Here is a 15860-nt window from a genome sequence, read left to right on the forward strand (position 1 = left end):
CTCGTGAATTTATTCTTGATTTTATACAACTGTTTTTTTAAATTTGATATGTTGGGTTGTTGCTGTGCAAAGTAGCAATTTCTTTTGCTACTGTATATTTATTAATTGTACTCTAACTGTGATTCATTGTGTAGCCTTTTCAATTCCTTCCCAGGATATAGGCATTACTAGCTCAGCCAGCATTTATTACCTTTTCCTAACTACCCTTGAGAAGTTGGTGGTGAGATGCCATTTGAAAGTTTGCAGTCATTGGGGTATAAATGCATCTACAGTGCTGTTAAAGAATTCTATGGTTTTGAAACCATGTCAGTGAAGGAACAGTATTATAGTTCTAAATTAGATGGGGTGTGATTTTTGAGGGTGGACAAACTCCTCCTGAAAAGGCAAAATGACACAGATTTAGTGTCTGCAAACTGTTGTATACTGGAGGTATTATCCAAGATGTGCATTAGGACTCCCCTGACGTCCTGGGCCTGCCCACTTAGTTGGGAATCACCCAAGAAGTTTGAATGTCTGATAGGCAATTCACCTGCTCCCTGTGACTCTCCACAAAAGTCTCCAAACCTGAACGAATGACTTCAGTAGGTTTCTTCCATCAGGTACTTAATTGAATAGTTGGCCAGGAAATGTTGGACAGAAATTCCCATCTCACTCCAGAGGAAAAATAGATTTTACTCCCTGATCCCCCAATCCAACCAAAGTATCCCCCTGACCACCTGATTCAACAAGAATCCCAACCTCACTATCCAAACCATCCTGATGAGCTCCTGACTCAACCCATTACCCTCCTACCATGAAGAGAAAAGAACCCCAGTCTAATTCAGTCTTACACGCTGGATGTAACCATTTGATTTTGGTATTGTTTAAGTTGTGCTTTCTTTATACTTTCTCCAGTAACTCAAAATTATTTTTATAATTTGGAGACCTAATTTCTTTTAAGGAAAAAATTGCCAAGGATTTAAAGTGGAAGGCTTGAGGGAGGGGATGTGACAGTGGAATTAGTTTTCAAAGTGAGAGTGGAGAGATGGCACAAACAAATGCTCAAGATAGTTTCTTTATGTACTGCAATTGGTATGTAACAATCCAACAAAAATAATGTTGAAAATTAAAGCATCAGATCAATATCTTTTTAAGTACTTTCTGGGAGTGCAATAGTTTTTTTTGGATTAACTCAATGACAATAGTACAGTCTCAATGCAGACTCAAATTATTTTATGTGATTCCCTTATGTAGCCCTGTAAGGCTGTGGATTCTCATAATGTTGACTTCATGTACACGGAGCTGATTCAGCGTTGTAAGCAGATGTATCTCACTGAGGCAGACACAGAGGATGACAATATTTATCAGCTTCCCAGTTTCTTAGACTCGATTGCAAGTGTCATCTTCCACATGGACAAAGTAAGTTGACGTGGTGTTATTTTCTTTGGAAAATTTGTAATCATCCCATATTTGTCTTTTTTTTCCATGTAGAGTTTTGTGTTTTGAGAACGCACGTAAGTTCAAAGTTTATTTGTAGTTCTCAACTTATTTAATTGATTATGAATGATCTTTTAATGGCAATATATGCAAAGCTGTGAAATCATTAATGATTTCAAGTAAGTATTTCATTTACATCTTGATTTTTTAAAAGAATAATTTCCATTGCCACACACTGTACAGTCACTTGAAGGTGAGTAAATCTTTTGTTTTATCATCATCATCATCATTATGATTGCTGAATCCTACTTCTGTTTGGTATATTCACTAGTTGTAAGGCTGAGATTTAAAGCTCACCACATAGGAATCGCACCTATAGGCCGTGTCTTCCTACTCTGCACCATGGAATACAAGATACCAGTGCATTGCCTAGAATAAGTAGACTTAATATTTTAGTCACTGAAGAGCCTAATTTATTGTTAAAATTTGTCCTCAAAACCTAGTTAAAATACTCATTTGCACTGTAATTTTTAAAACAGCGAAAGGCAAATTCAGTTGCATTTAGTGGTGATAACATAGAACAATAAAAAGCTTGTTAACTATTTGTATATTCTGATTCATTTTTAAAAATGTCATTTGCATTTTAATAATTATTGGATGTACTTTTCCTTTGCAGATCCCTGGTATTTATACTTCTGTGTTAGAACGTCTGTTGGTTGTTCAGATTGACAGCTTCCCACTATACAGTGTGAGGATGCAGCCAGTTTGTTGTCATTCCATAATTAAACTGTTCATAGCCCTTGCAGGAAAGGGCCCTGTTCTCTGGAGTTTTATTAGCACTGTAGGTCAGTACCAATCCCCAATATTCAAATTTGTTAAACCGTTCCATCAGTCTCTTGTCAGCGGTGCACTGTCTGCATTGGTGATTTGGAAACTTGTGTCTATTTACCAATGGTGGGTTTCATCAAGCTTCTGTCAACACTGGGAATGATCACTTTGGCTGGACTGCCAAAATATTCCCAAGATGTGTTGACATAGGATTACATTAAGGGCACTTTCGTGGCTTCAAAGAAACTGTTGTGTAGCCTGATGTCACTGAATGCGTTTTGTTGTGCTTAATCAGTTTATACAATAGAAATCAGCAGCTTTGAACCATTCTTAAGGAAATATGTTGAAATTCAGAGACCAAGTAGGGTGACTGGCAATTTTCAGTTAGGTGCTGAGAAATTTGCATTTCTGTTCCTTTCTGTGACTGAGATCATCATTCTGTTCTGTTTTTAGGCAAATTTTGTAAGAGCAGTGAGAATTGTTTTCAGAAGCAGTGAAGAGTTTAATATTTAGATTTAGTATTTCTAATTTTTTTCTATTATTATAGATTCAAATTGAAACTGAATTTTGCTGTTCAGATTGGGAGCAAGAACATTTTGTGCTTATACACATAGCTGTTGATGTAATGAAAAAATAAGTTCATTACTATTGTATTGATGATTATTGACCTACAGCAAGTTTCTACTTAAAGCAGTATGACAAACTGTTACATGGCAGAAGTGTTAAGATTGTTCTTAAATATCTGGCAATCAATTCAGGAGTGCCAAATCAAAACTTCAAAGTTCTATTTGTGGAAACTACTCTGACTGTTCTTATGACTGTTGCACAAAAATGAATTGAAACTGTACCCCTGTCTGTAACTGGCAAACTTGCATTTTGTTAGTTATTGTTTTATTTAAATTTTTTAAAAACATTCTGTTTCAGTGCATCAAGGTCTAATTCGTGTTTGTTCAAAGCCAGTTCTGCTTCCAGGGGTAAGAAAAATCTCCGTGACCTCTGCTTCCTTCGACAACAATCATGACTAGTTGCACTAAAGTTGCATGTGTAAATATTAGCATAAAATTGCTTAAGGAATGAGAGTGAAATTCTTTTGATCACAATTAAACTGAGGCACTGAAAGATATATTCTCAATAGGAGCCAATGCCTCTGTTAATGTAGCAAGAAAGGAATTTTGTGCCGGTATTAACAAAACATTAGTTCAGAGACAATATCTGTTGTGCTCAGTATTTAAAATGTGTAGAAAATGTCTTTGTTTCCTAAACTGTAAGTACTAAAATACTTAGTGAGCTGATCCTGTGTCTTGCCACTTTAACTATTGCTACCTTTCTTTATTGACATTTGTGTTTTTATCTTGCAATGTTCCACCAAATACAGTGCAAAATTTAGTAGTTCCTTAACTGTTGATCTTCAAAAATTTGGCACCTCTGTTATTTATCTGACTCTTGAAACAGATTCTGCCATTCGCTGTCCATTGCCTTTTCATTTTATTCTGTGGTTCTTCAACTCATGTTTAAAGCTTTGCTCCGACATGACTGAAATGACTGATACACTTTTCTTCCAATTCATAAAGTCCACTATGTGGGCTTTCAAAACCACTAATAGCTGACTGAACACATCAGCTAAGCCAGCTTGGTAAAATTTTTGCCTTGGGCCTGGACATAGTGAGGACAAGCTCGTCTGTAGGACAGCTGAAGGCTGACACTACAACACTGAGGGAGTGCAAGCTCATCAGAAGTGTCATTATTCAGATGAGACATCAAGTTGCTTGAGACATCTCAAATCATTCAGGAGAGTCGAAAAGATCCATTTGCAACTCCTGTTGGGCATGATATTTGCCCAGCAGGTTGAAAATATTCCTGTACCTGTGTCCTCTGCAAACATTAAGCGCATTTTCATATTAACACTTATTTCATTTAGTTTCTGAGGAGACCAGAAGCAGTGTTCATAATGTAAATGGAAACTTGGATTTATATAGTGTGTTTAACAAAATCATATGCCCCAAGGTGTTTCACTGGAGTATTATAAAGCAATATTCAGGTCCTAGGCCCAACTAACGTCATCTGTTTCTTCAAAGACCTTCCCTGCATCATAAAGGCAAGGGGTGGGGGGTGGTGGTGGTTGTTGTTGTGGTGGGATGTTTGCTGATGTTTGCACAATGTTCAGCACCATTCTTCAAAGAATCCCTACAGTGTGGGAAACAGGCCATTTGGCCCAAGAAGTCCACACCGACCCTCCGAAGAATATCCCACCCAGACCTATTCCCCTACCCTATTGCTCCACATTTTCCCTGACAAATGCACCAAGCCTACACCTCCCTGAACACTATGGGCAATTTGGCATGGCCAGTTCACCTAACCTGCAAATCTTTGGATTGTGGGGGGAAGCTAGAGCATCCGGAGGAAACCCACGCATACACGGAGTGAATGTGCAAATTCCACACAGACAGTTGCCCAAGCCTAGAATCGAACCCGGGCCTTGATGCTGAGAGGCAGCAGTGCTAACCACTGAGTTACCGTGCCACCCATACTTGACAAATCGGTTACTGTAAATAGTGCATGTCCAAATGCAGCAAGACCTGGAAAATATCCAGGCTTGGATTGACAACTGGCAAGTAACATTCATACCACACAAATGCCAGGCAATGGCCATTCCAATAAGAGGCAATCAAACTACTGCCCTTTGACACTCAATGGTATTGCTATCAGAGTCCCCCACTATCAACATCCTAGAGGTTACCATTGACCAGAAACTTATTGGTGGCTCAGTGGTTAGCACTGTTGCCTCACAGCAACAGGGACCCAGGTTCGATTCCAGCCTCGAGTGACTGTCTGTGTGGAGTTTGCTCATTCTCCCTGTGTCTGCGTGGGTTTCCTCCGGGTGCTTCGGTTTCCTCCCACAATCCAAAGATGTGCAGGTCAGGTGAATTGGCCATACTAAATTGCCCATAGTGTTAGGTGCATTAGTCATAGGGAAATGGGTCTGGGTGGGTTACTCTTCGGAGGGTCGTGTGGACTTGTTGGGCCTGTTTCCACACTGCAGGGAATCTAATCTAATCTAATCTAACCGCACTTGCTATATAAATACAATGGCTTCAAGGGATAGGAATACAGTGGGGAGTAACTCACACCTGACTCCCCTAAAGCCTGTTCAAAGCACAAGTCAGAAGTATAATGAAATACACCTCATTTGCCTTGATGAGTGCAGCTCCAACAACAATCAGAAAGCTTGACACTTTCCAGGATAAAGCAGTCCACTGATTGGCACCATATCCAAAACATCCACTCTTTCACCAATGATGCTCATTAGCAGCAGTACTAATTACAAGATGCAGAAATTCATCAAAGATCCATCAACATCACCTTCCACGCCCATGATCACTTCCATCTAGAAGAACCAGGGCAACAGACACATCAGATACCACCATCTGCAAGTTCCCCTCCAAGACACGCACCATCCTAACTTGGAAATATATCACCATTCCTTCACTGTCACTGGGTCAAAATCCTGGATTCCCTCCCTAAAGGCATTATGGGCCTAGCTACAGCCATGAACTGCAGTGGTTCGAGAAAGCAGTCAATGTTACCTGCTAAAGGACAACTAGGGCAGGGCAATAAATGCTGGGCTAGCCAGCAATAGCCAGATAGCATGAGTCAATAAAAAAGTGACACAGCCATTAAAGTGATATGGTCAAAATGTGAAATACAAGGAGTAACTTAAAGGAGGATCGATAGGTAGAGAACTCCACAGAGCTTTAGAGAGGCAATCCTAGAGCTTTAGGGCCTTGGCTTCTCAAGGTATGGCCACCAAATTCTGGAATAATTACAACTGGTGATGTTCAAAAAGCCAGAATTGGATGACTGCCAATATCTTGGAGAGTTATCGTGCTGTAAAGATAAGGAGGGACAACACCATGGAAGGATTTAGAAACATGGATAAAAACTTTAAATGGAAGGTGTAACTTTATGAGAATTAGTGTGGGCCAGTGATGAACAGGGTTTGGCATTAGTGAGAGCACAAACAGCAGAGTTTGTCGGAGGTAAGAGGCTGAATAGAGGATGGGTCAAGATACAAATAAGGAGGTTCAGAAAGGGAGAGCTTGGAAGGGTGAAATTGTGGAGGTAGGTATTGATGAAATAGGAAAAATGGATCTAGCAGGTAAGCCAGAAGACACTTCAGAAGTCAGAAGTCCTCATCATTTAGCTACCCAAGGGCCAGAAAACCTGGCTGACTAGGGATAAATTTTAACCTATGAGGGAGGCACATTTATTATACTTTGAGGAATTAAGTTGGTTGTGTAACCACCACATCTACTGCTTCAAAATGTTAATATTCAACATGATTCTGTTTGGGAGTTTTTTTAATTCCAAAGAGCTAGGTTTTTGCAGATCTACTGGCTAAACGATCGTAGTTGTGATCAACTACCAAAGGCTGATTCACCACGATTTTAGAATCAGAAGTCAAGACACTCACTTGTTTTCTCTGATTCATCTCACTGCTTTTGGCAGAATATTCAGCAAATTATCTTTGTCTTTCTCTTTCAAATACTGACTATACTGTTTTGAATTCCCTGCAATTTTTGAACTTGTTTGTTTAATTTTGCAAGTTTCTTCGTTATATTCTTATATGTAAGGTTATACCGACTGTAAATATTTGTGCTGATTAATCCCTCAGGAGGAAATGAGGAAAGCTGAACCGTGGTCTAGTGCTCAACAATCACTCAGCAATGGTAACATGGGAACAGGAAAATGGAGAGTTCCTTCTTATAAAGATTATTTGGAGTTATTCAGAAGTCTGTTAGATTGTGGAAGAATGAAGGTGAGTTGGGATTGTAGTGTAAACTCTCACATTCTGCCTCTTATTCAAATTTGATATAACTTCTCAAACAAGTAAACTTCAGGGTGAGGCATTGCATTTGTTTATATTAAATAATTCACTTTCTCTTTTATGTAAGCAACCGTACAATTACTCCTTGAAATTACAGTAGAAGGGAGTCATTATGATCATGGTTTGCCTGTTTCCCTTTGTTTCTGGGACTCGGTGGGTGAGGGTGGAAATGGAAAACCTGTTAGCTTAGCCTTAACTCACAATGCACTGAGCAACCTGCTTGTCCTTTTTCACAAACATTGTACCATGATTATGAGACCATTCACTGAACAGAGCTTAAAAATACTTTTAAAATACCTTTTAGACTTTCCATTTGTAGTAAATGTTTGAGGTCAATGTATTCTAGGAAAATGCCATTGTAATTAAATTTCTGCTTTTGTAAATCTATCCATCGCTAGCCAGAATAATTAACAGCATGGCTTCTCTTACTTTGTGAACAGCAGCACGAGGCTGCATTAACTCTTCTGAATTTGAGAAACCTTTAAAGTTATTCTGCACCATGACAACGGGGGTCACATGTAACAGGTCTTTAGAACCATCAGACAATCTCATCTTCTACATGCCCTTCGTTGCTACAGCTGCCTCCAAGGTGTGTGGCGATTGCTTTTGAGAGGAATAATTTGCCACCAGCTGCTCCCTATACCATCAGCCCGAGCGAATTATAAAATTTAAATCTTTTCAAAACCTGAATATTGTTTCTATGGAGAAGCAGTTCTAGCACATCTCAGTCCCAATCAGGACACAAAGCAGAAATTTATCTCCATGTAATCCATCAGTTATCTGCATCCTGAAATCTTCCTCCTTTAATTCCAGTCTTCCCTGTTTCTATTTTATCTACACCACTCCTTCTTTCGGTTTCCAAGCTTGAATATTCAATTCAAAAACTTATTTCTTCACCATGTACTGCAAATACTTCTCCAGAAAACCTTCAATCTTCCCAAGACAATTCATGAGCTTTGAAAATCTAACTTGCGAAATAATGTAATCATTGCGCTTTTATCGTGTCTTGCTTTCAACTGTATTCAATCTTGATGATCTGTATAATAGTACATATTAGCTATTCAGTTAGACAGAAATGAAGGGACTCAATGACACTGCAGGTTTTCCCCCATAATTATAGTTAAAAGTAATATGATCTTAAAACTCAGAAGTATAACTTAATTCTTGAGTAGTCAGGGTTGAAATTGTGAAGCATATAAGGCATTGGAAGATCAAAGCATGAGATTTGTTCCGGGTAGAAAATAAATCTAACATTTTTGATGTTTTATATTTTTAAGGAATCTGGATTGATTTATGAGACATTTCAGATGTTTGATTCTCCCCTGAAATCTTTAAATCGGCTGCTGTATGACGAATTTATTAAATCAGTGCTCAAGATTATTGAAAAGTTGGATCTGTCAGTGGACAAACAAAGCCCGAATGAAGAAGGGGTATTACTTGTTTTTGTCTTTATTACAGTGTGTTTTCTACGTCCAGACATTTGATCACTGGAAATTTAATCAATATATTCTGAGACTCTTGGAGCTATTGGCTGGGATTATCCTCTCCCTACAATTGACAGGAAGGGGAAATAAGCTGGCTTGGTACTGCTGAGAAATCCACCACCTCAGCAATCAAGTCTGGGTGGCAAAGTTCATGGCTCAATTAAGTTCCTTAATTGGTCTGTGAATAGCCACGTAAGAGCTCAACTCACTACTGGCCTGATTACCGACCTTTTTACAAGGTGAGGAATGTGACTGCTCCCCTCCCCCTTCCCCCCCCCCCCCCCCCCCCCCAAACCACCTGAGAGCCCCACCCCACAATGATATGGAAAAATATTTACCATGTACTCAGTGCAACCTTTCCTGGCTGTCCATCCTGGGTCTCCAGTGATGATTTGCAGTTCCCAGTAACTGCTGGCCTCTGGCAATTTTTGATCAGGTGGGACTTCAAATGTCAAGTCTGTTGATTGGCTGCGATGCTCACCAGTCAGCAGGCTTTCTCTGGCCTGCCACCACACTTCATGTAGAGACTACTCAATCCGCCCCATTGTTTTTCTTTGCGGTGTATCTAAAACCTCATTATACAGAGGAACCTCGATTATCTGAACGACACGTGTTGCGTTCAGTTAATTGAATTCCGGATAATCGAATGCCAGATAACATAGTTTAGCCGAGCATCGGGACATTACGATCTTGCCAGATAATCCGATATTCGGATAATGAATGCTGGATAATCAAGGTTCCTCTGTATTGATCATAATTGTAACCCTTGATCCCACGAACATTTAAGAACATATCTATCTCAGTCTTAAATATACTCAATGACCTGGCCTTCACAGCCTTCTGTGGCAACAATTCCATAGATTCACCACTGTCTGACTGAAGGGAGTTTCTCCTTATCTCCATTCTAAGAGGTCTTCCCTTTATTCTAAGTCTGTGTCTTTGGGTCCTAGTCACTCCTACCAATGCAAACATCTTCCCAAAATCTCCTCTGTCCAGGCCATTCAGTATTCTATATGTTTCAATTAGATCCCTCTGAACCTTCTAGACTCCATCGAGTGTAGACCCAGACTCCTCCAACGTTCCTCATACGTTAAGCTTTTCAATCCTTGGACCATTCTCATGAACCTCTTCTGAACATGCTCCAAGGCCAGTATGTCCTTCCTGAGATATGGGGCCCAAAACTGTGCAAAATATTCCAAGTGTGGTCTGACCAGAGCCATGCACAGCCTCAGAAGTACATCCCTGCTTTTATATTCACCACCTGTCATAATAAATGGCAGATTAGAGGTTAGTGTTAATTTGCATTATCACTGTCTGGTTTAAAATTGGGAGAAAGTGAGGACTGCAGATGCTGGAGATCAGAGCTGAAAAATGTGTTGCTGGAAAAACGCAGCAGTCAGGCAGCATCAAAGGAGTAGGTGAATCGACGTTTCGGGCATAAGCCTGAAGAAGGGCTTATGCCCGAAATGTCTATTCTCCTGCTCCTTTGATGCTGCCTGACCTGTTGGTTTAAAATTGCGTACAGTTAGAGAGTCCAGTGATTCAGACCTAGTCGACTCAATTTCTACCCAGTGCTTCTAGATGTCTATTTTATGAATTTCTTATCAAAGATAGGAAATAAATGTGATCTTGCCACAATGGCAGCATTACGTGAACAAAAAAAAGGGAAAGGTTAAAAAGGAACGGTGGCACAGTGGTTAGCACTGCTGCCTCACAGCGCCAGAGACCCAGGTTCAATTCCCGCCTCAGGCCACTGACTGTGTGGAATTTGCACGTTCTCCCCGTGTCTGCGTGGGTTTCCTCCGGGTGCTCCGGTTTCCTCCCACAGTCCAAAGATGTGCAGGTCAGGTGAATTGGCCATGCTAAATTGCCTGTAGTGTTAGGTAAGGGGTAAATGTAGGGGTATGGGTGGGTTGCGCTTCGGCGGGTCGGTGTGGACTTGTTGGGCCGAAGGGCCTGTTTCCACACTGTAATGTAATTTAATCATTAGAATCTAATGTAATCCAATCCAAAAGAACTATTAATATTTCTCGTTGTTGCTACAAGGGTTATGCCTGAAACATCGACTCTTTGGCTCTTCAGATGCTGCATGAATTGCTATGATTTTCCAGCACCACATTTTATCGACTTTGACTTCTCCAGCATCTGCAGTCCTCACTATCTCCTAGTTGCTAAAATAGTGCAACCATTGAGAAGCAAAAAAGGTGCAATTTTAGCCACTTGAGCTGTGCATTTGGCACTGCACGTATGACGCGCAAATAAAAACTATTAAAAAGTGTATTCCTAAAAGTGGTGCTTAAATTAAATTCCCATAAATGATGGATGAGATTGCATTTTAATTTGATTAATAATTGTCTATTTAAAAATCGTAAAACATTGCAATGATTCGTTGCAGAAACTAGGTGCAGAGCTCAAATAATTTATTGAAAGATATGCCATTAAGTGAAGTTCACTGATTGCTTTGCAGGGTTCAGGTGACATCAACAGCAGTATTGTAATCCCCACAACAGATCCATCGGCAAACCTGCAGCCGACTAAACCAAAAGATTTCACTGCTCTTTTCAATTTAGTAGAGTTCTGTGGGTGAGTATGCAGCTATTAATAAAGTGATAATATAAACGTCAGTTTAATTATTTCTGACAATAAGTATCATTAATAAATTGTTGTAATCTATTGTTTCCTTATTTTCTGTGGACTTCTTAGCTGTCCTTTGAAGTCACCGCTCAGATAAATTCACCAAAAAGTATTAAAGTAATGAATGTGTTTCAGAATCGGGTGATGGTCATTGGTGATGGGGACTTTAGTGAATGAACAGTGAGCCAAGGTTTTCCAACTAGACTTGGCTCTGATTGATCTAATCTGCTAATCAACTACAAATGTCATCTCTCCTGTTGGTGGATAAAATATCTACATCATTCAGAATGATAACAACTCAAAAGATTCATAACTTTTAAGCTGAAGTATGACTTGAGAAGTTAACCATCAAGATTGTCCTTGTCTACATCATAATTTAAATAGGTTTGTGAGCAGTAGGATTTAATTGATTATACAATACAGGTCATTCTGTTATAACATGCATTTTGTTAATGCGAATTCGCTATAATGCAATTGACGAATTTTTAAAGTGTATATTGGTTTTAACACCATTCCGGCCCCATTAGTTTAAATGGCATGACTATTATGCAATTTTCTTAAAACATGGGATTGCAAGTGAATGGAACTCCTGCATTATAGCAGAACTGACTGGATGTATGTCATGATCACTCTTCATATCCCCCTTCATTGGTGGGTTAACGTACAATGCCCAAAACCTAACATTAGTGATGTACAGCTTCCACCTTACTTTGAAACATATTTAATATTTAAGGGCTTTATGATGAATTTACTGCAAAACATTGATTTCAGAGCACAGTGCACTCATACATCCAGTGTCAAATATATGAGTAGAAGAAGGCTACTTAGTCCTTGAGTTTGTACTACCTCTGGGTAAGATCATGGCTGATCTGGTTACTCCATATTCCCTATTAGGCCCAATAATCTTTCTCCCCTTGCTCATCAAGGATCTATCTAGCTCTGCATAAACAATATTCAAAGGCTCTGCTTCCATGGCCTTTTGAGGAAGAGATTGCCAAAGTCGACTAATACTGCTCTTATGTTTTAAGTGGATGGTAGTCATGTTTAAACAGTGAGCCAAGTCCGAGATTCTTCCACAAGCTTTCCATATGCATGCTATCAAAACTGTCAAGATCTTAAATGGCTCAATGAAGCTGCCTCCTACCTTCTAGGCTCCGGTGGATACAAGCCATGCGTGTCCAACTTCTCCTCATAGACATAGAAATTAGGATTAGTTGGCTGAGCCCTTTGAGCCTGCTCCGCCATTCATTATGAATGTGGCTGATCCTCTGTCTCGATTCCAAATTCCTGCTTTTCCCCATACCTCCAGATACCTTTAAAATCTAAATCTTTATCTATCGCTTTCTTTAATACATTCAGTAACTTGGCCTGCACAGCCTTCTGTAGGAGATAATTCCACAGGTTCGTTACCCTTTCAGTGAAGAATTTAAATGTTATTTTAGTTGTAGAAGTCTACCCATATACTGAGACTGTATCCTGGTGGATGGTCTCTCAAGCCAGGAAGAACATCCTCCCTATGTCTAGTATTCCTAGCACTGTTAGAAATTTACATATTTCAATCAGATCCACTCTCATCCTTCTGAGTTTCAGTGAGTACAGGCCCATTTGAACCAATCTGTCCTTCTAGAACAAACTTGTCATTCTCAGTTTCAGCTTAGTAAGCCTTTGCTGCACTCCCTCTATGGCAAGTAGGTCCTTTCTTGCAGGGAGACCTGTTTAGGTATTAGTCTGGTAAACCTTTTTCAAACTGCCTCCAACTTATTTACTCCTTTAAATAAGGAGACCTATAAACAATATCCTGGATGTGGTCTCACCAATACCCATTATAGCTAAAGTATAACCTTCTCTATCTTTGGATTCAAATTCTCCTTCAATAAACATGCAATAAACAAGCCTTTTGCAAATCACATAGTAGGACACCTAGTCTACCCATCTCAGAGTTCTATAGTCTCTCACTGTTTGGATGATATGCTTCATTTTGACAGGAAGAATAGAAATTGACAGTTTCCAATTCCCAAGTTATACTTTATTTGCCTGATCTTTGCCCACTCACTTTAGCTTCTATATCCTTTTGTTATCCTTATGCTGTCATCACAAGTCATTTTCTTGTATCTTTGCATCATCAGCAAGTGTAGTAACCATGCTTTTGTTCCCTTCATCCAAGTCATTTATGTAAATTATAAAAAATTGAGGCCCCAGCGGCATGTTACAGCAAGCCAATCTTCTATCAATACTAATATGTTACCCCTTTAGGATTCTGCAATGACCCTGATTTGGCTGATTATCAAATGCCTTCTGGAAATTTAAATGCGGTACTTGCACTGGTTCCCCTTTAACCACAATGTATGTAACTTGCTCAAAGAACTCTTAAAAATTGGTGAAGAATGATTTCCTGTCACAAAACCCAGTTGCTTCTTTAAGTGCCATATAAGGTTTCTAATAATAGCTTCTAACATCTTCCTTGTGACGGATCTTAAGCTTACTGCCCTATAATTTTCTGTCTCCCCCATTCGCTAATTTCCATTCTAATAGAATGTTCCCTCACCTAGGAAGTTCTAGAAAATGAAACCAACACATCAACTATCTTTCTTGCAACTCTTAAGACCTTGGAATGAAATCCGCCAATACTCAGAAACTTGTCAACCTACAGCTTTAAAAGTTGTTTAATGCTACCTCTCTGGTGAATGTATGTTCCTTAAATTCGTCCTTCCCTTCCAATTCCTGATTTACAGCCATTTCTGGGATGTTACTTGTACCCGTTACATGCAAAATATCTGCCAAATCAACTGCTATTTCCCTGATTTCTGCTATTAATCTCCCAGACACTTTCTATAAGACTTGCTTAATTTTTCTTTTAATCTGTAGGAACTCTAACTGTCTGTCTTTATGTTTGTAGCTATTTTTCATTCCTTTAGTTTTTCCCTCATCTTTCTTAGTCATTCTTTGCTTTTTTGATATTTTGTCCAATCTTCTGATCGGATAGCCATTTTTGCATAATTATCTCCTATTTCAGTAAATTTGATACTGTCTTTTAATTTTTAAAAAATTAACTACAGAATGTGAACCCTCCCTTTTGGATTTTTCTTGTATTCTGAACCCTTAATGTCTACCATTGCACCTGTATTGACTTGTACCGTAACCTAATTCACCACTTCACTTCAATCGGTACTGCTGTCATCACCTTGTAGTTGCCTTTATTGAAGTTTAAAATATCAATCTTGGATCCACTCTTCTGTCCCTCAAATGAATATTTAATTCAAGCATATTATCTTTACTGCTGACTAGAGTCATCTTCAAGATGAGGTTGTTAATTAATCCTATCTCATTAGAAAATGCCAGGTATATTATAGTTGTTGCAAACATTTTCAATGAACTGCTCATCTGGGCCACCTTTGCCCATCTGATGTTATCATAGATACGGTCTATATATAGGTTAAAATCACCCCTCATAATTATTGCCATACCTTCCTGATGACTTCCCATTATTTCTTCCTTTATGCACCTTTAAACCTCTGCACAATTTTATTTGTGGTTTGTTTTGCAATATTTAAATATTTTTTCAGTTACTCAAACAAAACAATTGTTTTCTAAATCAGGGAATTGTTAGAAAAGCATACAGACTTCTTTGAACATTGGGTGTATAGATTTGGACATGAGCTCATTCTACGATCAACACAGTTTCCCCTCGTCAGTGGATTCTACAAGCTTCTGTCAGTCACAATGAAAATAGCCCGAAAAATTAAGTATTTTGAGGTAATGAAAGTATATACATTTAGTTGTCTTTTATTATCTCTGTTTGTTATTTTGTATAAAATGCTTTGTCTGAAAGGTGAAGTTCACAGAAATCCCCATGAAGGACGCATTGAAGTCAATTGTTATCTAGCATATTAGAACAACCCAGGGAACTGAATGATCAGTTTCCCTCATATCTTGGAGAAAACCTAATTTTTGCTCAAACTCTTATATGTCATTGGTAAGCTGAGAAAATTATTGTAAAGCAATTGTTTGCCTCTGCTATTGTTCTGTTAATATGTTGAAGGAGGAAGTTTAGGATATTCTAAACTGCATCAGGATAGACAAGTACCCAGGGCCAGATGGGATCTATCCCAGGTTCCTGCGAGAGGCAAGGGAAGAAATAGCTGGGGCATTAGCAGATATCTTCATATCCTCTTTGACCATTGGCAAGGTTTCAGAGGACTGGAGATTAGCTAATGTTGTTTCCTTGCTTAAGAAGGGAAGCAGGGATAATCCAGGAAATTATAGGCTGGTGAGCCTGATGTCTGTGGTGGGGAAGCACATGGAGAAGATACTGAGGGACAAGATATATGCACGTTTGGAAGAAAATAGACTAGTTACTGACAGACAGCATGGATTTGTACAGGGAAGGTCATGTCTCACCAACGTGATTGAATTTTTTGAAGTGGTGACAAAGATAATTGAAGGACTGTGGATGCACCTTTTCTGGACTTTAATAAGGCGTTTGATAAAGTCCCATTTGGCAGATTGGTACAAAATCTAAAATCACGTAGGACTCCGGGTGAGCTGGCTAGATGGATACAAAACTGGCTCTGTCATAGAAGACAGAGGGTAGAAGTGGAAGGGTGTTTTTCAAA

At 39.1% G+C, this 15860-nt stretch overlaps 1 protein-coding gene across 3 annotated transcripts in view; it reads left to right on the forward strand.

The window, feature by feature from the left end:
* prkdc (protein kinase, DNA-activated, catalytic subunit) overlaps window positions 1–15860 on the forward strand; it is a 248835-nt gene that overhangs the window by 26582 nt on the left and 206393 nt on the right. For 2 of the 3 annotated variants that reach the window (XM_043688290.2, XM_043688291.2), the window contains exons 12-18: window positions 1234–1398; window positions 2093–2261; window positions 3169–3218; window positions 6917–7060; window positions 8407–8559; window positions 11081–11196; window positions 14844–15000. In XM_043688290.2, coding sequence (XP_043544225.2) covers window positions 1234–1398; window positions 2093–2261; window positions 3169–3218; window positions 6917–7060; window positions 8407–8559; window positions 11081–11196; window positions 14844–15000 — 954 coding nt within the window. Of the gene's footprint in view, window positions 1–1233; window positions 1399–2092; window positions 2262–3168; window positions 3219–6916; window positions 7061–8406; window positions 8560–11080; window positions 11197–14843; window positions 15001–15860 lie in introns of those variants that run through there. The other variant, XM_087986422.1, reaches the window with a different exon arrangement.

This window comes from Chiloscyllium plagiosum, unplaced genomic scaffold (assembly GCF_037043375.1).
Source record: "Chiloscyllium plagiosum isolate Xiang-an unplaced genomic scaffold, Cpla_swu_hap1 HiC_scaffold_4, whole genome shotgun sequence".
Classification (NCBI taxonomy): Eukaryota; Metazoa; Chordata; class Chondrichthyes; order Orectolobiformes; family Hemiscylliidae; genus Chiloscyllium; species Chiloscyllium plagiosum.